Source organism: Ostrinia furnacalis, unplaced genomic scaffold, assembly GCF_004193835.3.
Source record: "Ostrinia furnacalis isolate ACB-3 unplaced genomic scaffold, ASM419383v2 OfSCF0195, whole genome shotgun sequence".
In the NCBI taxonomy this organism is placed as follows: Eukaryota; Metazoa; Arthropoda; class Insecta; order Lepidoptera; family Crambidae; genus Ostrinia; species Ostrinia furnacalis.
This window is the reverse complement of record NW_021130434.1, coordinates 633,238-655,623: the sequence shown is the minus strand read 5'-3', so window position 1 is coordinate 655,623 and position 22,386 is coordinate 633,238. Positions and strand designations below refer to the sequence as shown.

The window sequence follows — 22,386 nt, the reverse complement described above, 5'->3', positions numbered from 1 at the left end:
AATCGAGGATTGCCACACTGGATACGGTATGCAGTCAGGTCCAAGTAAATTCTGCCCGCATAATGTATGATTACTTTGTATTTCTCTTTAGAAGTTGTAGATAACTATAACAATTGATAGGATAAAAATTGTGTATTTGGGTAAAACAAGACACATTATTTGCGTTTTATCACTAACTAATTGCATTTAATCGCGGTTGGGGGATCGCGCATTCCACGGACCGGCAAACTTAGCGCGAACGGGTTGTAATATCGCACCCATCTTAGGTGTACAGTTTAGTAGGTATCATGCTACAGTATTTGACTCGACGTGCTGCTGATCGTACTTTGAACTGAGGCAACTAGGTAGATAACGGATACTGAAACATCGATGACTCATTAATTTTCCACCGGCATGATGCAAAAACTTTGCCCCTTGCGGGATTGGAACCCAAAACCGTTGCGTTATAGTCCGAAGGTCACTGACTGACTGACTGACATAGTGATCTATCAACGCACAGCCGCACAGCCCAAACCACTGGACGAATCTTGCTGAAATTTGGCATGCAGGTAGATGTTATGACGTAGGCATCCGCTAAGAAAGGATTTCACGAAACTCTACCCCTAAGAGGGTAAAACGGGATCCACGCGTACGAAGTCGCGGGCGGCCGCTAGTTACTTTATATGGCTAGGGGCCGTCCATATATTACGTCATTCTAAATTAGGGGGGGGGGTTGGTCTGCGGATGNAGAGTAGGTGCACACCGTTGATTTTTAGTTGGCCGATAGTTGTGCCCGATTTTAAATTGTATGAAGAATCGGCCAAATCGAATCGGCGTAGTGTGCGCACTCCCATACATGCCCATACTGATCAACTGCCCGACTAAACTATCGGCCGACGAAAAATCAACGGTGTGCGCCTACTCTTAAACGCGCTCACTAGTGAGCACGTCAAAAAATGACATTAAATGTATGATGGATTGTACAGCGCCCCTAGCGGGAAACGTTCAAAACTAAAATTTTCATAATTTTTTTAGATGTAAACTCACACTCAGTCCACAGGTCATTTAGTCTCCACTGCAGGAGGACGACCCTTTCTAATAATTTAACAAGCAAATGGAGGATTTGTCCTGCACTCCCCACGCTGGGCAGACGGGTTGGGGAGGCCTGATGCTCGCATATTTGTCCCTTATTCGCCTCTTACGACATCCACGAAAAGAGATTATTCTAGACTCCCGGAATCACACGCCATTTTTGAGTTCCAATCATCATCATCATCATTGGACGTCCACTGCTGAACGTAGGCCTCCCCCAATGATTTCCACATCGCCCGGTTAGTAGCGGCCTGCATCCAGCGTCTTCCTGCTACCTTTATGAGATAGTTGGTCCACCTTGTGTTGTTCAGTCAATAAAAAAATACTAAAATATCCATCAGCAGATCATCAAAATCAGTATTTCATGAAGACAGGACGGGGGCCTACTACGCTATTTCTATTGTCATATTTTTTGCGCACATCCGTATAACATATTGTTAACTTTTTGTATGAAGTTAATTAACTTGAAAATAGACCTTGGAAAACACGCTTGTTACCGCCATTCTATTGGGTCATTCCACAAAAATATGTCAACTCTTAGTCCGCGCCACATTTCACATGAAATATTTGTTAATATTTTATTCCAAAATTGTTACATAACAGCTCGCAATGTGCTTTATTCATCACCCATTTATATTTTTGAAACTGTTTTTAAAACATCTTAAATTCCTTTTGAATGACCCAAAACGTCATTCCCTAGGCATGTCCGTACTACAAAAGTTTGTGTTTTGGGACCCACATTTATAAAAACATCAACTTTATCCTTTGTTTTAATTAACGAATAATCTATTTAAATGTATATTACACCAAATTCTATTAATATTTTGCGGTTTCAATAAACAATAATTTGATTTTCTTTAGTTGAAAAAGAGTCTACAGCTTTTAGCGTTATTCCCTCGCCACGCACTGATTTTATAATTTTGCGCTATAATATGTATTTAGAGTGAATGACATTTAGTTGAGTTTAAAGTACGATACGAAGTTATCCTCAGACCATACTGGCTTTGCGGTAGCCGTTTTTTGAATAAGTGCAAACGTGCCACTTGTTGCGGAAACATGTGTTAATCCAGTCACTTCGTCAGTCCCTAGTTGAGTAGCTTTATTGATTACAATAAGAAATTGTATATAATTTAATTAGTATTTACGTGTGGTTTTTTGGCTATTTTCGGCACATCGTATTAAGCATCTTATAATATAAAGTTAATCTGCATTTGTGTTAAGTTTTACTCCAAATCGTCAGTCCCTAGAGCGTCAGGCCCTAGCTTTAAACGGCACTTGGGACTAAATTACTAGTTAGGGAATGATGTTTTTTATATGGTGATAATAACAAAACAACTACATTATGTATATTAACTTATCTATAAATGTTAAGGTTATAAGTTTTATACTTTATTAGAAGTCATATAGGAGTAATGTTGTATGAAAAAATTGAAAATTATAATTTCTCCTAAAATAAAGCATAAAGTGACTGGCCCTTTTAGACATAACATAATTAATTAATAAACTATAATTTACACTAATAAAGTATTCAAAAGCATCTTAAAAAAGTTACGGACAAAATGACGTCGAAAATATACAGATTTTTATGGAATGACCCATTTAAATTAGACAGTTCCTAGCAAGTTTAGAACTTCAGAGCATGCAGTAGGTATTCATACTAGCTTAGGCCCGCGACTTCGCCTACGCGTGTTAGTCACAGAAATACCAACTTGATTGACACCTATCGTTGTAATTTGGCCACTTAACACTTAACCAGGTTAAAAAAAAAGTCATTGGTTTTCAACCGTATCTTCACAGCATAAAGTTCAAATTGATGGGCTAGATTTTAACCAAGCCCTGTTATGTAAGATTTACCTGAATATCGTTCTATTATTAGCATTAAATAATTTAGTTATTCTGCAATAAAGCATTGTTTATAATAATCCTAGGTTACAATACTACCTATCGTAAAAACTGAAATTAAAACGAAAATGTCAATCATGACATTTCACTTTCCCGCCAACAAGTTTTTGGTCGATCTTTTTTTTATCTATTGCACTGTTTGTGAATTTGTTATTATGCAAAGTGAGCAAAAACGTTTTACATACAATACGAGTTAACTACGCACCTGGCGGGCCGTGACGTCACATCGTCGCTTTGGGAAGTGTGCGAGGGAGAGTCGCAATCCATTGTATGTTGAAGTAGCTTATAAATTATTATCTTTTTCTTTTTTCAACAGAAAGAAGGCTGCGGCTGGCGCAATACCAAAGGCGTGGGCTTCATGACCACCGGGGACACAGACGGCGAGGCCAAGTTCGGCGAGTTCCCCTGGATGGTGGCTATCTTGAAGTAAGTGATCAATTCATGCGCGTAATTATAGCGGTTGGGCAAGGCTAGGGGGAGTTGGGCTACTACCAATCGCATGACATGGCATATCAAGGGCCAGCCCCCCCCGCCCCCCTGAATAAAAACCGGAGCAAGCGGAGTAGTAAGTATTGCTGCGTCATAGCATCCAGGAGTATCCACGGAAGACCAGCGTCGTGGTGTACTATATTATTTAGTTTTGTTTTAATTTTCTTGATGTTGTTTTGTGGCGCTGATTAAAATTTATTTTTTTACAAAAACTTACCTACTTATTTCGTTTCCCCAGAATCGAGCCAGTCAACAACAATGAGCCGGGCGGTCAACAGCTCAACGTGTACGTTGGGGGAGGCTCCCTCATCCATATGAGGGTAGTTCTCACCACAGCCCATTACGTGGCCAAGGCTAACAAGCTCAGGGTCCGAGCTGGAGAGTGGGACACGCAGACCACGAAGGAAATATACCCGTATCAGGACAGAGATGTGGATTCTATCGAGATCCACAAGGACTTTAATGCAGGTATGCTTTTAGTAAAATTCCACCCGGAAACGAAGTGATCTCACTCGATTATTTCTAAACTATAGATTATACAAGATATTATTATCGAAAAACTGATTATTATTGATCCTGAAAGTGCTTCATGAGCTCTTTTAAACGGTATCAATAATGGATACAGCTGGATACAGATACAAATCTTAGCTTGTGTGGTTCGCCTCAACTCTCGCTGAGCGGCCTGTAATTTTTTTTTTAACAACGTTGAGGTGGTCTTTCTTTGNGTTAAAGTAATCAAATCTTCACAGCATAAAGTTCAAATTGATGGGCTAGATTTTAACCAAGGCCTTTTAAGGGTTACCTGAATATCGTTCTATTTTAGCATTAAATAATTTAGTTATTCTCCAATAAAGCATTGTTTACAATAATCCTAGGTTACAATACTAAAGTTTCGTAAAAACTGAAATTGAAACGAAAATGTCAATCATGACATTTCACTTTCCCGCCAACAAGTTTTTGGTCGATCTTTTTTTTATCTATTGCACTGTTTGTGAATTTGTTATTATGCAAAGTGAGCAAAAACGTTTTACATACAATACGAGTTAACTACGCACCTGGCGGGCCGTGACGTCACATCGTCGCTTTGGGAAGTGTGCGAGGGAGAGTCGCAATCCATTGTATGTTGAAGTAGCTTATAAATTATTATCTTTTTCTTTTTTCAACAGAAAGAAGGCTGCGGCTGGCGCAATACCAAAGGCGTGGGCTTCATGACCACCGGGGACACTGACGGCGAGGCCAAGTTCGGCGAGTTCCCATGGATGGTGGCCATCTTGAAGTAAGTAAAGAAACAAGAAAAAAAATCAGAATAGGTATATCGCTTAATGAGGGCTATCGTTTTAGCGCTTACCAGTTGGCCCCATAGAGTAAGGTCGCTACTTGCTTGCTAGTGGCCAAGACAGTGACGCTACGGTGACGCCAACTGGTGGCGAAGACAGTGACGTCAACTGGTGGTTAAAACACGCAGAATAGAGGACGAAAAGCGTATTGTCCTCCACCATTTAAAGCCCACAAGTGGACTTCGAGAAAAATTACGTAATTACCGCAAGTGGGGGTTACCTATGTAAAGTTACCCCTCTTCCTTGTCTGAAGTGATTCACAACGTAGAACTAAATAAATAAATAAACCATTTCGTTTCCCCAGAATCGAGCCAGTCAACAACAATGAGCCAGGCGGCCAACAGCTCAACGTGTACGTCGGGGGAGGCTCCCTCATCCATATGAGGGTAGTTCTCACCACAGCCCATTACGTGGCCAAGGCTAACAAGCTCAGGGTCCGAGCGGGAGAGTGGGACACACAGACCACGAAGGAAATATACCCGTATCAGGACAGAGATGTGGATTCGATCGAGATCCACAAGGACTTCAATGCAGGTATGCTTTTTAGTAAAATTCCACTCGGAAACGAAAATATCACTCGATTATTTCTAAACTATACAAGATATCGACAAATTGATTACTCCTGAGTCACGAGCTCTTTCAAACGGTATCAATAATGGGTTACAGATACAAATCTTAGCTTGTGTGGTTCGTCTCAACTCTCGCTGCGCGGCCTGTAATTTTTTTTTTAACAACGATGAGGTGGTCNCTTTCTTTTTTCTTTGGACTCGGTCTATGGGCGTGGTCAGTAGACGCGGTCTTCGGGCGTGGTCTGCAGACCTGGTCCACCGACGCGGTCTTCAGGCGTGGTCTTTAGACCTGGTCTACCGACGCGGTCTTCGGGCGTGGTCTACAGTCCTGGTTCACCGACGTGGTCTTCGGGCGTGGTCTACAGACCTGGTCTACCGACGCCGTCTTCGGGCGTGGTCTTTAGACCTGGTCCACGGACGCGGTCTTCGGGCGTGGTCTACAGACCAGATTCACCGACGCGGTCTTCGGACCTGGTCCGTGGGCAAGGTCTCTGGACCGGAATGGAATTAAAATTAACGCGCCAACACGAAACTCAAATCAAACAAAGCTATTCCCACCATAAAGTTATTCAAAGTTGTTAATCCGAAGAAACCTTCATAATCTTCGTGGAAGTACTAGTGGTACTAGTATTACGTATAATAACTGTCTGTGGTTGAAGGAAACTTTAAACAGTTTATTACTGGGGGCCAAAACCAACGGGGAGTACTTATGATTGTAGAACGAATGACTGACTTCTCTTCTTAACATTTCTTTTCCATCTTTCAGGCAATCTATTCTACGACATCGCTCTCCTCTTCCTAAACAAGCCCATGGACCCGGCGCCCAACATCGGCGTGGCTTGTCTCCCGCCTCCCAAACGACTGCAGACCGCTGGCACCAGGTGCTTCGCTTCGGGCTGGGGGAAAGACAAGTTCGGGAAGGCTGGGCGGTACCAGGTTATTCTGAAGAAGGTGAGTGAAAACTTTTTCTTTTGCGGTACCTAAGCCTAGGCGCAGACCACCGACTTTTCGTCTGCCAATATTTTAGAAAGTCGGGTTGGGCTCTCAGTGCCCACTGACCGCCGATGTCGGCCGATTGCTTCATTCGATAGATATTTCTTGAAGAGATCAGTCGCGTGAAATGATGCCCAGAAATATTATTATTATTTCTTTACTTGACTAGTTGTTGATCGCAACAAAACTGACTAACATAGCACTTATCATTGTAATTTGGCCAATAAACTCAATATCCTTACAAATTATAGCCTATTAATAATATGTTTTGCCCATTGCCACTTCAGCTTGTTAATCCGTCGGGCTATGTCAGCGACTTTAGTTCGTTTGTTCTTTATAGCACGCTGTGCAACTTTGAGCTTCTGTATAAGGCCTATAGTGAGAGGCCATCTGTTATTGTCGCATAACTTACAAATTACTATAATATCTTAGATATTTTTATTATTTCTCAGGTGGAACTCCCAGTAGTTAAGCACAGCACATGCCAAGGTCTCCTGCGGAAGACGCGTCTGGGCCGTTTGTTCGAACTGCACAGAAGCTTCATGTGCGCTGGTGGTGAAGCTGGTATTGATACTTGCAAGGGAGATGGAGGTTCTCCGCTCGTCTGTCCTATGGAGGTACGTCAAAAGAAAGAAAGAAAAAAAAATTGGTGCCAGAAATGAAAACAATACAAATCGAAATCATCATCAAAACAACAAAATACCAAAATAACAACACTAATCATCATCATCAACTTCTCATCAACTCATCATAGTCATTTTTTCATCATTATCAGCATCAAGATCAACACCAACATACGTAATATTCATCCTCACCGTCGTCATCATTTCCATCATCAGCATTATTTAAGTTCATAAACTTTATTTTTTTAATGAAACCTGTCAAAATGTTTGAGAAGATGCATAAAAATTTTGGGTTAGTTATAAGTTAGAAAATTCTTGCTACTGACGTCAAATATGGTTATTTTAATTTAAAAATATGGAGAAGTAAAAAAAAACCTGCAAAAAGTATCTCAACTGACTCGTGACAAGGGTATAGTTCCTAATTTTGCTAGTTAACTAATTGCAACCGACGCCGCGACGTTATTAAAAGCTTATTTAGTTTCACCTGTCCCATATTTATCATCAAATCATGCAAATTATTTTAATTCGAAAAAGAAAGCAAAAAAGCTCTAAAAAGTATCTTAATTGACTAATCACTAGAGGTAAACAATCCCCTATTTCGCCGCTTCATACACAAGCAGAGTGGCGCAGTGGAAGCGTGCTGGGCCCATAACCCAGAGGTCCGTCGATCGAAACTACGCTCTGCTAAGAATCTAGTTTTTTTTCTTTTTTCTCGTATTTTTTTGTTTTTTTTAAGAAGAATATTTAATAGTAATTTTATTGAGATCTAGAATAGATATCAACACGTCAACAAAAATGGGTCACGAATTTTTTTTTACGAGGTCACTATTTACAAGTTGCTAATAATAATCCCGTTAACCCCTCATGGTAAGCTACTATTACTGATACAATACAATAGTCAATACAATAGTCGAGCGACGGCGGTTTTTGGCCTCTTTTTTATTTTATTTATTTTTTGTTTACACTCTTTAGATCTAGGTCTACCTTTTAGAACTTCATCACTCACGGCTTTGTTAGATTTCATTTTTTTTTGTAAAAAAATTTTTCCTAAAAAAATATTCTGAAAATTAACAAAAAGCTGCCGTTATTTATTCACCCCCGGAAATGGGTTTTTAGAACTGATCTTAAGATCTAGATTTAGACANGGGGGGGGGGGTCATTAAGAAATGACGATAGGATGATTGTAGGGGGGGGGGGTCTAAAATCTGAAAAAATCGATGACGTAATTTATGGACGGCCCCCTAACTAATTTCTATGGAGGCTCAGGCGTTGGTTAGGCCATTGATTAATCGATTATTAGGCCTCAAGAATTGAATTGTTTTCTCATCAATTAAATGGTCAGATGCTTGTAATAAAGCATATTAACGACCATGGGAAATCTAAGCTAGTTTCTGGCCGCGGCTTTGCAGTCTTAATCGCGCGTGTTACGTTTAAAAACACTTGTAAAATCTAAACTTTTTTGAATTGCTTTGGAAGGGAGTTAAAAAAGTGGATTAATGTATTAAAGATAGTACTGAAGACTAATTGATAATAATAAAGTCATTGGAATTTTCTAGCAACTACAATACAGTTCTGTAAAAAACAATTCATTAAAAGTCCATTTCAAGAACCTGATTTACTGAACAAAAAAATAGATATGGACCGACAACATTGCAAAATTCAAGCCTTTAATACCAGCAATCCATTTCAGATACAACTACCATAGATAGCCAACTTTAACACTATTTTCATTAGGTTGAAACTTCCATGCAGGAAAAAATTGTGGCTGAAGATATATTTTGACGAACTGAAATAGCCTCTATCATGTAAAGAATTGTGTTGCAATTTGAAAAATGACTGCACACAAGCACTCGGTGCTGATGCACTGAGTTTGCACCGGCTTGTGGGGTCAAGCGAATGAAAATGAATACAGGAAAGCCTTCATGTTATAGAAATAGGGTACAAAGTTCTTTGACAAATTTGGGTGTGATTCATTGAGTTTTTACTTGTATCAGATGTTGAATAATAAAGTGAAACATATTTTGAAGTTTTTTGTTGTGTTGTAATAATAAAGGAGGTGTTTCAGGTCAATAACTAATATGGAATGATTAAAAGATACATACTGTTAATTCACACTCGTTAAATGATGAAACCAGGTGTATTTTTTGCAATGGATTAATGATCATAGAAAAAATGATAGCAGTTAAATACCTACTTATTTATTTAAACCTACATTATTTAATGAATATTGAGGAATCAAAAATTTAACATTAAAAAGTCTCTAGGCAAAAAGTAAGTCATTGTTTAATAATTATTTATACTGAAAATTAACTAATGCAGGCCCATTTAAACATGCTAGTAAGAACCAACTGCTCATCATCAAAATATACATTATCAATAGATAATTTAACTTTATTCTACTTAATTTCAACTTGAAAAGCTTTTTTGAATAGTAATGAAATATGGTATTTAGAATGTATTATAAAACTTAATTCATGTACATAGTATGTAACATGTTGCCGAGCCCCTATAACATAATGTTTTGGGTTATTTAGTAAATAGCAAGAACTCAATACAAAAAAAAAGACAGTTTCATTACAGGATTAATTTTACAGAAACTTTGCATGAAAGCAAAATAATGGTGAATTTTCTGGAAGAAGGAAAGATTATTTTATTGAGTTGTACAGAGCTTTGATTGTGACTGTTGAAGGTGAAATCTGGTCTGAAAAAGTTACAAAGAAATCTGAGGCGGAGCTAAAAACCAATAAAAAAGGTACAATTAGACACTCACTTGAAAGATTTTACATGCAAGTATTCTTTCATTGTAACAATAATATCAGTAATCATTGTGATTTCTTGTCCGAGGTCAGGATTTGGATGTATGCTTTGTTTTATCGCTGTATTTGGTAAAAATAGTGCCAGTGAATGTATTGTCACCTTTGAAACACTGTAACGTTGCGTAGCCTTCCATCAACTCAAATGGAAGGGCAAGATAATGTTCATTACGCAACAATTATCAGCATAAAACATGAAACAACGAACGATTCGTTACACTAATAAAAATAAATAAAACCACTTACCAAATGGTTGGTATTGTTGTATGCTCTTCCTCCAACACAGAAAGTAACCGTATGGCTGGGTATAAATAAAAACAAAAACTAATACACTATGAAACTACACGATTCACACAAATTAGTTCGGATGACGCGATAATTTCGAAAATTTAGCAAATCTTACAAGAATCTATTCAATCGCCACTTCACTTTTTGTGAAATACGAAATGACAGCTTGTTGACAGCTGACTTTAAACAACTAAACTAATGTCGTTGAGCGCGCGGTTTTTATAAACGGTGCTTAATACAGCCAATAGAAATCATGAAAATTATATTAAACACGCTTTGATTGGTTGTTGATAATTCCTCCAGTCTTTGCAAGCAACAGGATCACGGTTAATTGGCACAAAGGAAGGACGGAAAAATTAAAAATTCAGACCAATGAAATGACGCCATTGTACATTATTTTCCAATAGTAAAACCAAGTGTTCTCTGATTGGTTGTAATTTATTTCACTGTCAAACAGGTTGCTATTGAGACAGTGTACTGTATACTAGTGCTGTCCCATTTAAAAATAACCGGTATTGAATGTGATCTCAAATGGCGATAAAAATACTTTATAAATATTTTTATTTGTAGATAGTTTGAAAAACTTTCATTTTGGATTAATTTTATTAACCCACCTATACAGATTTTTCAAATATTTTTTGCTTCACACAACATTCATTTATTTGTGACTTGCGCACTGCAGAACAAGAAGCAACAAGTGTTTGGTGATTATATTGATTATTCTGTAAATTGCACTTGTACGAATACTAACTCTAATATTTATCCACAAAATGACACGAATATGCCTTATATTTGGATGCTGTACGATTTTAAGTCTTGTAGTAATTGAAACTTCTGCTGAACAAAGTCCAGTAACTTTCACATTTAAAGAATATCAATACAAGGACTCGCCTAAAAATGTAAGCCAATGATCAATTACAATTTTAGTTTCCATTACATCTTTCTATAATAATATGTCTGAGTTATATTTTGAGATAAAAAATGATCTTTATTACTTTGCAGGAAATGACGTTCCGGGAGTTTGAAACAGCGTGTGAACAAAGTAGCGCATGCAATCATATGAATGGTCTTCCAAGGACCCGTTGCGTAAGGGAGTGCGTTTCGCCTTCTTGCTATAGAGATCTCTACCAGAATGACCCGGTAAATACACATTAATAATATCGCAACAATATCGTTATCTTGGCTTGGTCTTATTTCCGGATGTGACCACAGTTTTTTGAATCTTTGAGGACTCTGCGTTTTTAGACGGAAGAAGAGATTGAGATCTTGAATCCAAACATTGCGTGTAGATTCCAAAATTCATAATTTTTCCATATAAACAATTCTTTTTTCAGTTAGAAGATGGGGAAATCGATGTTCGGCTAAACTCATTCAAGGGGTGTTTCATACAAAGGAGTGGCAGAACGAGAAATTGATTTCCTCTCAAGTTAATTTCATCTCTGATCTTATGTGCTAACAAAATTAACAAAATCCGTCGAAAAGTACATCTGATCATTTTGGTAAGTTTTTATGGTCATAAATGCAAGATTTAATTTTACTACTGCTATCTTATACCATGTTCCTATTCCGTTTCCTTGTTCACTTGCGTAACTTACTAGGGAATCAGACTAGACCTAGTTCAGAGTTAAGCTGTTAGTTGGACCTATCATAAAATACAATACATACAACATTAGTATACTTCTAAGAATTATGATATTTTTTTAATTATTACCTACTTGTTTTTGTTGCAGTTAATAACAAGTGGCGTGTTGATGAGAATGATTTTCGTAACATACGTCATAAAAGAACGAAAAATGTAATGCCTATTTTGTTACTGATTCACATTTTTCTCCTCTCTGCGTAGTTCATACTTTCGTTATACCTATAACTTTCCTATAGGATAAACATATTCTTTGTTGTGAAGTCATTCTGTAATATTTTAATGCACATTGTTCAGTCTATAGCCAAGTACCTATCTACCTAATAAATCTCAATGTAACCGTATCATTATCACAGCAGTAGTCGCACACTTCACCAAAACCACATGATAATACTATCTAAATAAAACGATTTCTTAGAAATTGGCTGATCGTTTCAATACCCGAATACAATTACTTCTACAACAATAAAAAAATTGAACTCTATAATGGTCCAGTGAAAGATAAATCTACCCTTGAAATGACTGTAAAGGGCAAGATTTTAATCGGTGGTAAAGTGGTGGTAAGGCAAGCTATATATTATATTTGGGACGTGTATAAGTGCTCTGGAAAGGGTACTGAATAAAATATTTGAATTTGAATCCGATTTATAAGTAAATTTCAATAACCTAGCTGGTAGGTAGATAAATGTAAGTAGTAACACAGTCCATACTACTGTCATCTACCATTCTGTATTGTTTGATTCAAATACAAGAATATGGTAAAATCCATTTTTATTTAATTAAAGGATGATGGGCATATTGGGCGTTAAACCAACAGAAACAAAAAGTATACTAAATTAAAGCTTAATACTAGTACTTCATTTCATACTATGACAACAACCCTGAAATACGCGGGGATACGGAGATAGAGGTCGTTGAATATGCAAAGTTTCCATAGTATTTCACATCACATTAGGGTAATAAAAATAGTATTAGGTCAATTACATTGCTTTTATCGATCATATTGAGAGTATTGTATCATATCTTACTATCGATTCTATCGATTTAGTAAGTATGTATACCGAATAAATCATAATCGATTATTCGATTGCAATAATCGATTATATTGCTGAAAATAAGGAATTGAATTAACAATCAAATGATAGTAATGATGGTAATCATATTCATATTCATATTCATATTCATTTATTTATTGCATCACATATGTATGTATGTACAGTAAGGTCTTATAAAATATGTAAGGTAAACATATGGGCCCTGCAAGGGCATTGCAATTTTACTGGTATTTACAATAGCAATCAAATAAATTATAGATGTCTTTGATAGGAAGTACATAAAGCAATTTGGAATATAATGTCTATTATTGTATAAAAAATATATTTGAAAAATTACGCATACTGGGCCGACACTTTTTTTATAAAGTCTCTCCAGGGAATAGGAAAAAATAATTCTAATAATTATTATAATGAGTATAGTAGGTAACTGAATAACTGAATGTCATATAATGGGTGATACAATATGTAGATAATAGTTAAATGTATGTATTGCATAGTACTGTATATGTGGGCTTATCATTAAAATATTCATTTAAATCATAGTAACACTTACTTAGTAGAAACTTTTTTAGCAAATTAATAAATTTATTTGTATTTGGTTCAGATTTTATGTATGTAGGTAGTTTATTATAGACTTTTATCGTCATTGCGTATGGTCCTGTAGCAGCCATGCCTAGTTTGAATAGAGGTAATATTAAATCATTAGGGTATCGAGATCTTGCATTTACATTTCCCTTTTTTGTGTATAGATTTGGATATTTGCGCACAAACTTACATAATTCCAAGATATAAATACATTTTAGTGGTAGTATTTTATATTTCATAAAGTATGGCTTACAGCTTTCAGTATTTTTTATTTGTGCCAGGATACATACGTATACACTTTTTTTGGAGAATAAATATATCATCTGAGTCCGTGCTGTTGCCCCATAGTATGATCCCGTAAGAGATCCAAGCGTAGCTGTAGGCATAATAAGCAACGAGTGTAGTTTTTAGATCGGAGTTTCTTTTTTTTTTTTTTTTTCAATAAAATCGATTAATCGAATTGTTAATAGATAAATCGTTTTTTTGGCAATTCGATTAATAATCGATCCGTGATCGATTATGCGACAACACAACAACTTAACTGGTAGAAATCCCATTGAAACATGACTGTGTTCATGTCATTTCTCTAAATGGTACCTAGATATGGTCCTACGCTTATAATGTAGAACATGGTTTAAATAAACCATTTGTTGGCCCCACTCCTGAACTGTTGGACATAATAATGGATAAATAACTTAATGTATTTAAAATGTAAGTAGATAAGTATATTAATTAATAATATTTTTGTTTGCGTAATAAAACACTTATTACTATTACACATTATGTCAATTTCCAAGCAAACCCGGGAGTTTTTGGTAGTTATTTATTTGAAAATATATTTCTGATATTAAGTCCTAACAAATAATAGTAGTTACATTTCTGTTGGTTTTACGCCCAGATTCCATAGAAAAGTGCCCATCATATCCTTTTCAATCCAGCCCCCCTAGACAAAACGCACTTTTTGATCGAATCGAAAATCGAATCCGTCAAAACTCCATACAAAAAAGGGGCTTTTCGACCACTTTTCGACTGGTTTGCGATTAAAATTTGCACTTTGTCTAGACCCACTGATTATTTTCAATAGGTACTCATGAAATTTTCATTCTCTACTCAGATTCTCTACTGCAGGAGCACGACCCTTTATTTATACTTTATAGACAAATGAATGAAATGAAGATTCGTGTATAGTTCCAAAATACTGAACTGTCTTATGCATGACATTGACAGTGGGGCGCCACCGTCAATACCGGATCGCTGATTTCGATTTTTGCCATGTTGGAAACCATATAGTTGAACGATGGTAGCGCCCCCCTGTCATTGAGTTTGGTGGGACAGTTCAGCGTGCAGCGTGGGTCATCTATAGTACCGATTACGTTTACGAATCCAAACGTTTGTCACACAGTCACACTCATGTACCTACCTTAAATAAAACCGGTATTGTGAAAGTCAATACCGGTTGTTTCTCTTCACTAGTCCATATCGAAAAATTTTACCACTTGCTATCGTGAGAGGCGGTCTAGTGAGAAATAAATTAAGAATGGCTTCCTTGTGTAGACAAATTGTACGCGGAAATGCGATTAGAAGTGTTATGTTCTCTGCTGCCCGGCGGGGATATGCCGACAGAAGTAAGATTTGATAAAAATCCATGTTTTTTGTAATGATGTGATCGCCATACCTGTCAAAATTCTACATTACGTAATGTCAAATCAGTAGATTTTATGAAAAACACTCAAAAAGGAAATATTTCTGACTAATTTTCTGAATGTACATATGTAGGAATTTTCTTTGCTTTATTAATTGGCCTAATGCACCTAGCCATGATCTTATACGCAGTCCTGATTATGTAAAAAAAGGAACAAAAATAAGCACGTTTATTGATTATTATTGTTGGTTTTATGTTTTTTATCCTCTAACATCAATAAAAGTCAATTATCTCAGCGTGTAACTACTTAATTGATACTGTTCCTTTGATTTATATGTAGTTTTACGTAGTTTATAGGTTATCTTATGGTCTTATCACATATCAATACCTAGGCAGGTACCTACACTTCCTTCATAAAGTAACCAATCGATTGACGGCTAATCCATTATGTCGTTCTTAATTAAATATTAGAATCATGTGGTAATCATAGATGACAAAAAATATTGATTTTTTTATTGAAATAATTTACTTATTTGACAATTACTGATCTAATAAGGATCCAAACTATCTTGAGCAATTAGCTCTTAATGTATTGGAATAGAAGTTTTGTCGGGGGAGAGAAGATATTGCCTGTTTTCCTTTCAATCTCAGAAACGTATTGCATTGCAGTATCCATCCATCAAAATTATTCAACTTTTAGACCATTTCAACACTTACATATTAAGATATAAGCTTTAATGCCTTGATACTTTGTTATAGATTAGTGGAAAAAGAAAGTTTGAAGAATTAATATTTTGAGATTGTCGGAAGAGTCATTCAAGAAACATTAAAGAAAAAATTATTTGTTCAAAAGCTAGGTAAAGTTTCATTCTCAGTAAATTTTATTCCTTTTATTGTTGTGTACAATAATTTAGTAATTTAGGCGTCAATTTTATAGGGGAAAATAGGCATTTTAAATAAACGAGCTTCAGCATGATAGGATCCTAGATTCGGAAAGGGATTGAAAAATAAATGAAACAGAAACTGTCCCAATTGGAAATAGCCCCATTTGAACAGACATCCCTCTGTCATTTAACCCATCAAACCTCAAGTGGTCACATAAGACCGCATAATAATTGATTTCTATCTTGAAGAGTTAAAAAACACAATCCTCTCAAATAATTTGAGTAAACATGATTTAGCAAGATGTAGCAAGATTTATCTACATTGTCCAATATTTATCCGCAGTGATGCCCGACCCACTTGAACATGCCACCGGCATCGAGCGCAAGGAGCTCATGGCCATGCAGGCCGGAAACGACGACCCCTTCAACATGAAGGTGCTGAAGAAGGCTGCAGGCACCCGAGAAGACCCCACCCTCGTGCCATCTTTCTTTGATGCCAGGATCGTTGGATGCATATGTAAGACTTTTATTATTATTCTGTCTAATTCATTGGTTCCCAAACTTATTTGAGACGCGCTTTTCGACTATACAAAAAAATCCGTGCCCCTACTACTCCAGTCAAGATTATTTATTGGTTGTATCAAGCAGTCTGGAATGCATTCTCTCAGCGGTCGCAGGTTTTTTATACTTAAGTACCTACACAGATGGTCCGCGCCCCCCACTTTGGGAACCAATGATCTAATGGCTTCAATGGTCCGTATTTGAAGCACACTGGTTTTGCCAATGTCAAGTGTTTATAGAGACATGGTGGACAATGGACTACTTTTACAATAGACTTGATAGCATAGTTCCTTCAACGTGAAGGTGCTGAAGAAAGCATGACACATACGTGACAGAGTAGTTTTGGTGGAATTTGGGATATTCTTGGGTAAAAGGCAGTTCCACTTCCTAACTTGTTTTGATTTTGTCTTTCTTTTATTTGTCCCTTTTGTGTGGTTTATATTCTACTATCTTTTGATCATGATAATACTATTCTTGAATCAATCAATGAAAAAATGCCTTCAAAATTGAGTTTGTAGTTCTCTTTCACTCAGCCATTGAAAGCTAGCATGAGGATAAAAGGTTGTTAATGCCTAAAAAATTGTGTAAACTGCTTCTTTAGATTTCATAAACAGGTAAATGTGTCACAATGTGTGGGCATATAAAATGCTCTGTATCACTAGGTACGAGAGTTGCTATTTCCTTGAACGTTGATAATTTACAATAATGGATTGCTTGTGTCATACATAATTTTAATAAATATTCTATTGTTTCAGGCGAAGAACACGCCACAGTCGTCACATGGCTTTGGGTACACAAGGTACTACATCATTTTTAATATATTTAAGAACCACAGCACACAAGCTACTTTGAGCATCGGCGATCGGCGGTTTAGCCGCTTTTTAGAAGCTGTACCTCTAGCACGAAAAACATTCGACTTCGAATCGTTTGCGTATTCGAATCGCAATCAAAAGATTTAGTACGAAAACTGAAACAGCGCCCTTGTGAACGTGTCGTAAAGTGAACTTAGTATGAGAAATGATTGCACTAAATTTATTTTGACAATCAAAATTGACAAATTATCGAAAAAAATTCGAAGGTTAAGAGCGTTGTAGCAAAAAGTTGGCGTTCGAATTTTAGGTTTTTATTGCTTGACGTCGCGTAGTGAGTGCGCAAACTGCATTTATCTGTACAATTTCAACGCTGCGTCGACTAAACGATCTTAATCCGTAGTTGTATCGTACGTAAGACAGTACATCATACATAATAATAAAGAAATAATGTATAATTTACCTATTTGATTTTTTCTCAGATCAGACTTTTAGCAAAATCAAGTTACGTAAATGTATTTTTTACACTAGTAAATCCCGCGACAAGTTTTTAATCGTTAAATTTAGTAAAGTAATAAGTTGATGGGTTTGAAAGAATTTATGTTTTATTTTATTCTTTTTACAGCATTAAAAGCTTGTTTATGAAAAATATTTACTATTTAAATTTTACTTTTGACTTTTTAGTTTTTATGATGCGGGATGGAAAAATTAAAATTTATTCTGATTTTGTGACGTTTCCGCACATACATATGGATAGGTTAAATAAATAGAATGAAATGTATGAAAACGAGCGTGCCATTTTTTAAACGTTATCTATAATATCTGTGTCCATCAAAGAGCTCGTAACTAAACATCGTAAGCGCCATTCAAATTATTATCTAAAAGTTAATAATAAATATTTAGTTTTTGTAAATCTAAACAAGTCAGAGTTTGCGCACTCACTACGCGACGTCAAGCAATAAAAACCTAAAATTCGAACGCCAACTTTTTGCTACAACGCTCTTAGAGCTCTAAATCAAGTTACGCAATTAATGTATTTTTACACTAGTAAATCCCGCGACAAGTTTTTAATCTTTAAATTTAGTAAAGTAATAAGTTGATGGGTTTGAAAGAATTTATGTTTTATTTTATTCTTATTACAGCATCAAAAGCTTGTTTATGAAAAATATTTACTATTTAAATTTTATTTTTGACTTTTTAGCTTTTGTGATGCGGGATGGAAAAATTAAAATTTATTCTGATTTTGTGACGTTTCCGCACATAAATATGGATAGGTTAAATAAATAGAATGAAATGTATGAAAACGAGCGTGCCATTTTTTATACGTTATCTATAATATCTGTGTCCATCAAAGAGCTCGTAACTAAACATCGTAAGCGCCATTCAAATTATTATCTAAAAGTTAATAATAAATATTTAGTTTTTGTAAAGGAACAAGTCAGGAAATCAAAGAGGTAAATACTGATATCATTGTGATTTTATGTGTGTATGTATATGTGTATGTTTTGTCGTATAATGCTAAAAAATCAGAGATAACTTTAAGATTTTTATCCATAGAGCAAAATTTATCTAATCGTGTTTTTAAACAGTTATCCCATTAGGTACACATGCGTTCTGTAATACAAACCCATCAAAAACAATACTTGTCAAAAAACCAAGTCTCACTACTCAGTTGTTCTACGGTAAAAAGTTGTGAGATCCATGTAATACCAAGTCCAGTCCAGTAAATCATTAACGTTTTACATAAATATATTGACTTGGCCATCGCATGAAAATACGTGTAAATTAAATTATTTAGTGCGATATGAAACGAAATTTTGCATGCCTGTGTAGACATGCAAAATTTCAGCTCAATGGGAAAACGGGAAGTAAGTAAATTTTAAGTTGCAAGATTTTACAACTCCAGATGTCAAAGAAAATAAAAGCTTGTAGATAGCTTTACAAAGAAAAGAAAGATTTATGAAGAAAATAAAAAGTACTGTCTACGATACATTTGTTAGGCCGTGTTGCACCGTCTTACTTTAACATTGACATCAAAATTTTGGATGTCAAAAATCTGTCTAACATAAAACACCGGTTATTGTCAGTTAGGGTCAAAGTTAGGTGGTGCATCTCAGCCTTAGTGTATTTTAATTAAATTTAATACAAATAAGGATGACGAAAATAATCGATAAGTGATCTCACTCGAATATTTCTTATAGTAGGTATACAAGATGTCGAACAAATGGTTACTTACTGAAAAAGTGCTTCATGAGACCTAGCAAACGGCATCAATAATATGTTTAAGAACGAACTGAATCTATTCAAAAAACCTATATTTCCAGCTTTCATACATTTAATACAGTTACAAACAAACACGAAATCAATGGTTTCTGAGAATTCTGAGTGCCTTAATGCCGTCCCCTTTATCTGTTTATTTAGTATTTATTAATTAGTATCTCTTGATGATATTGTAGCAAGTTAAACCTAAAATCATGTTTTCCGTAAATAATTTAAATAAGAATGCAATTTACGAGTTTGTTGTTTGATTATTATATATTACTCAATTAAAAATTTAAATTTAAAAAATTAACACTTCTAATATGGTAGGTATGGCTGGCGGCATACATTTAGTATGAAATTCGGAAACATTGAATTTTCGCATAGATCCAGTTTATTCTTTGACCTATTTATTGTTATTGTTTTAAAGAGCTCATGAAGCACTTACAGGAACAGTAAACAGTTTCTCGATATCTTGTATAATTAAAAATCAAGTGAAATCACTTATCGTTTCCACCCTGTACCTATACTTTTAAAAATAAACTCATTTTATACGTTCATTTGTATAAGTATCTACAATACAAATACCTAACCAACTTAGTTGACGTTTTATAAAACTATTTGTCTAAGTGTCATCGAGCGACCGCTGGTGGATTTGCCATTTACCTGACCTACCCCTTTATTACTAAACGTTTAATATCAGATGAATAGTTACGCACCAATTTCTTTCATTCAGTCGTCAGTAATTGAACTTTCGGAAAAACATGACGAAGCGTTGTGTGACCATACAGACGCTATTCAACTTTTATTAGTAAGGAAGAGTATATTTTATGTTGGTAGAAACACAATAGCATAGACTAATGTTTTGACACCCTGTTAAAATTTTTATTAGTCATTTATTTTTTCCTGACCAAACAGATACCATAATAATATCTTTTATCTATTCTACCCATATTCTGTAAGTAAAATAATAAAAAGTTTGAAAAGAAAGAAATTACAAGTCCGATTTACCTAAACAAATAAATTAAAAATACTTGCGGATCAAAAGTACTCAATCATACTACAATTTACGAAAAAATCACGCGTGACGCATATACGTCAGTGGGCAGTCAACTGACATAGACCCGGCGTCTACGAGTGCCAAAGCACGACTGATTTATGCCATTTGATGCACCCGATTTTATAGTATTTTCAAATTAATTTTTCATTTGAAGATTGAAGATAGATATTTTTTCTTTTTCACACAATAATAGTACTATGTTTCTTCTTAAGTATAAAGTAGTTTATGTTGCCAAATGACTTTTAGATTATGAGATGTGACCTGTTTTCTTGCAGTAATTTTCTCGAATTTTGACTATCTTAGACATGATAAAAATGCATTTTAATGAATTAAACATCAAAATTTTCTCAATACACTTTCTTCTTCAGGGTATGCTTATTCTAATGAATACATTCTATCTTCTTACTTATAAATAAATTTGTTGTAATATTAGTTCAAAGTTGTGCCTTCGCGAGTTACCTGGAAATCGGGCTTTCGAAATTCGCTGTTTTCGTAGGCAAAAATCCAATTTGAACGAGATTTTGTCAATAGACATTCCGTAAAAACGTATGATAATTACGATGATATAAGTCAAAAGAAGCTATAACAATAAATTATATGACTAAAATCATTTCGAAATCTGCCAAATTCTCGATTTCTGCATGAAAAATGTGACAACGCTCTTAAGTATCGAATTTTGTCTAATACGCAAACAATTCGAAGACGAAAGTTGTTCATGCTAGAGGTACTGAAGGTAGCTTGACGCAACGACAGCAGTCGCTAATTATACGCGCAATTCCTATACCGCGTCCGAGCGTATTAAGTCGCAAAATCGCAATGCTACATCGATATAATATATCATATGTAGTCTCTAAAACAGGCGTTCGGACAGAACGCAAATGAAGTCGCAAAATCGCCGATCTCCGATGCTAAAAGATGATGCTATCATGTTTGCTGTGGCTCTATTATGAATATAGTTCCCGTCATCATTCCAGAAGGCCACAAGTTGCCTATGTGCAACATTATTATAGTTTTTTAGTTATAGTTAGAATGCACCCACACATTGGCCTGTGTCTTGGCTAGAACCCGATATGCGGCGCGCTTACAAATTTGCCGCATGAGAGAAATAAAAACGATAAACTAAACACACTAACTTCGCCACAAAAGTGCGCACCGCGATATTGTCAGATCGCTCACGCCTCACGTGACTAATTAGATTAAAAATGCTGAGTAGATAGATACCCAACTTACTGAGGCTTATTCCACTATTCCCTGTCGTCAATCCCCGTCAACGGGGATTAGTGAACTAAAGTTTATTAATCCCCGTTATATTAGGATTTTCTTTTTAATTATATCTTTTTCATTATGAGCTCCAATTGGCGTTAACGGGGATTGTCAACAGGGAACAGTGGAATAAGCTCCATAATGGCTGATACCGAATTAAATTTTGTTTTGAACTTTCCAGGGGCACCCCCGTCGCTGCGAGTGCGGGCACTGGTACAAACTCATCGAGAAGAAGCCCATCTAAACGCTATTCCTACCTAGTGTATTAAAGTAGTAACGTACATCATCGACGCATGCACGCACAGCTATGTCGTACGCAATAAACGATGCGCTAGTTTCAAATTACCAAATCGTTAATCAACATTAAATATTTAAGCATACACCGTGTTTCATTGACTGCCTGTTGGTCGTTGTATTACATAGTGTTATGTAGTTGAATAAACAACGATTGTAAATACGGTTGTGTTTTTGTTACCTACTATGATGCGATGCGCGGGCAAAGTGATTCTCCAGCGTTTTTATCACAGGTTTATTTACTGAAGAC

At 35.8% G+C, this 22,386-nt stretch overlaps 3 protein-coding genes and 1 non-coding gene across 4 annotated transcripts; all 4 read left to right on the top strand.

Annotated features, from left to right (window-relative positions):
• Nucleotides 1-3,289: 3,289 nt before the first annotated feature.
• LOC114355129 (phenoloxidase-activating factor 2-like) lies at nucleotides 3,290-7,005 on the top strand (the record flags this gene model as incomplete). The annotated part of the gene is made up of 6 exons (XM_028307816.1): nucleotides 3,290-3,399; nucleotides 3,701-3,941; nucleotides 4,629-4,738; nucleotides 5,104-5,333; nucleotides 6,135-6,319; nucleotides 6,814-7,005. Coding segments are annotated over 6 exons (1,068 nt in total), but the record flags the coding sequence as incomplete, so codon positions are not given.
• A 594-nt stretch (nucleotides 7,006-7,599) lies between these two features.
• On the top strand, nucleotides 7,600-7,671 carry TRNAM-CAU (transfer RNA methionine (anticodon CAU)). The gene has a single exon. It is a non-coding gene; the product is annotated as a tRNA-Met (tRNA).
• Nucleotides 7,672-10,739: 3,068 nt separating this feature from the next.
• Nucleotides 10,740-11,584, top strand: LOC114355027 (uncharacterized). The gene is made up of 3 exons (XM_028307680.1): nucleotides 10,740-10,984; nucleotides 11,088-11,225; nucleotides 11,420-11,584. Exons 1-3 carry the CDS (start codon nucleotides 10,856-10,858, stop codon nucleotides 11,498-11,500), a joined length of 348 nt encoding a protein of 115 aa, XP_028163481.1. The 5' UTR covers nucleotides 10,740-10,855; the 3' UTR covers nucleotides 11,501-11,584.
• A 3,132-nt stretch (nucleotides 11,585-14,716) lies between these two features.
• LOC114355178 (cytochrome c oxidase subunit 5B, mitochondrial) lies at nucleotides 14,717-22,299 on the top strand. The gene is made up of 4 exons (XM_028307881.1): nucleotides 14,717-14,989; nucleotides 16,234-16,407; nucleotides 17,207-17,250; nucleotides 22,024-22,299. The coding sequence occupies exons 1-4, from the start codon at nucleotides 14,902-14,904 to the stop codon at nucleotides 22,084-22,086; spliced, it is 369 nt and encodes a 122-aa protein (XP_028163682.1). The 5' UTR covers nucleotides 14,717-14,901; the 3' UTR covers nucleotides 22,087-22,299.
• Nucleotides 22,300-22,386: the final 87 nt, after the last annotated feature.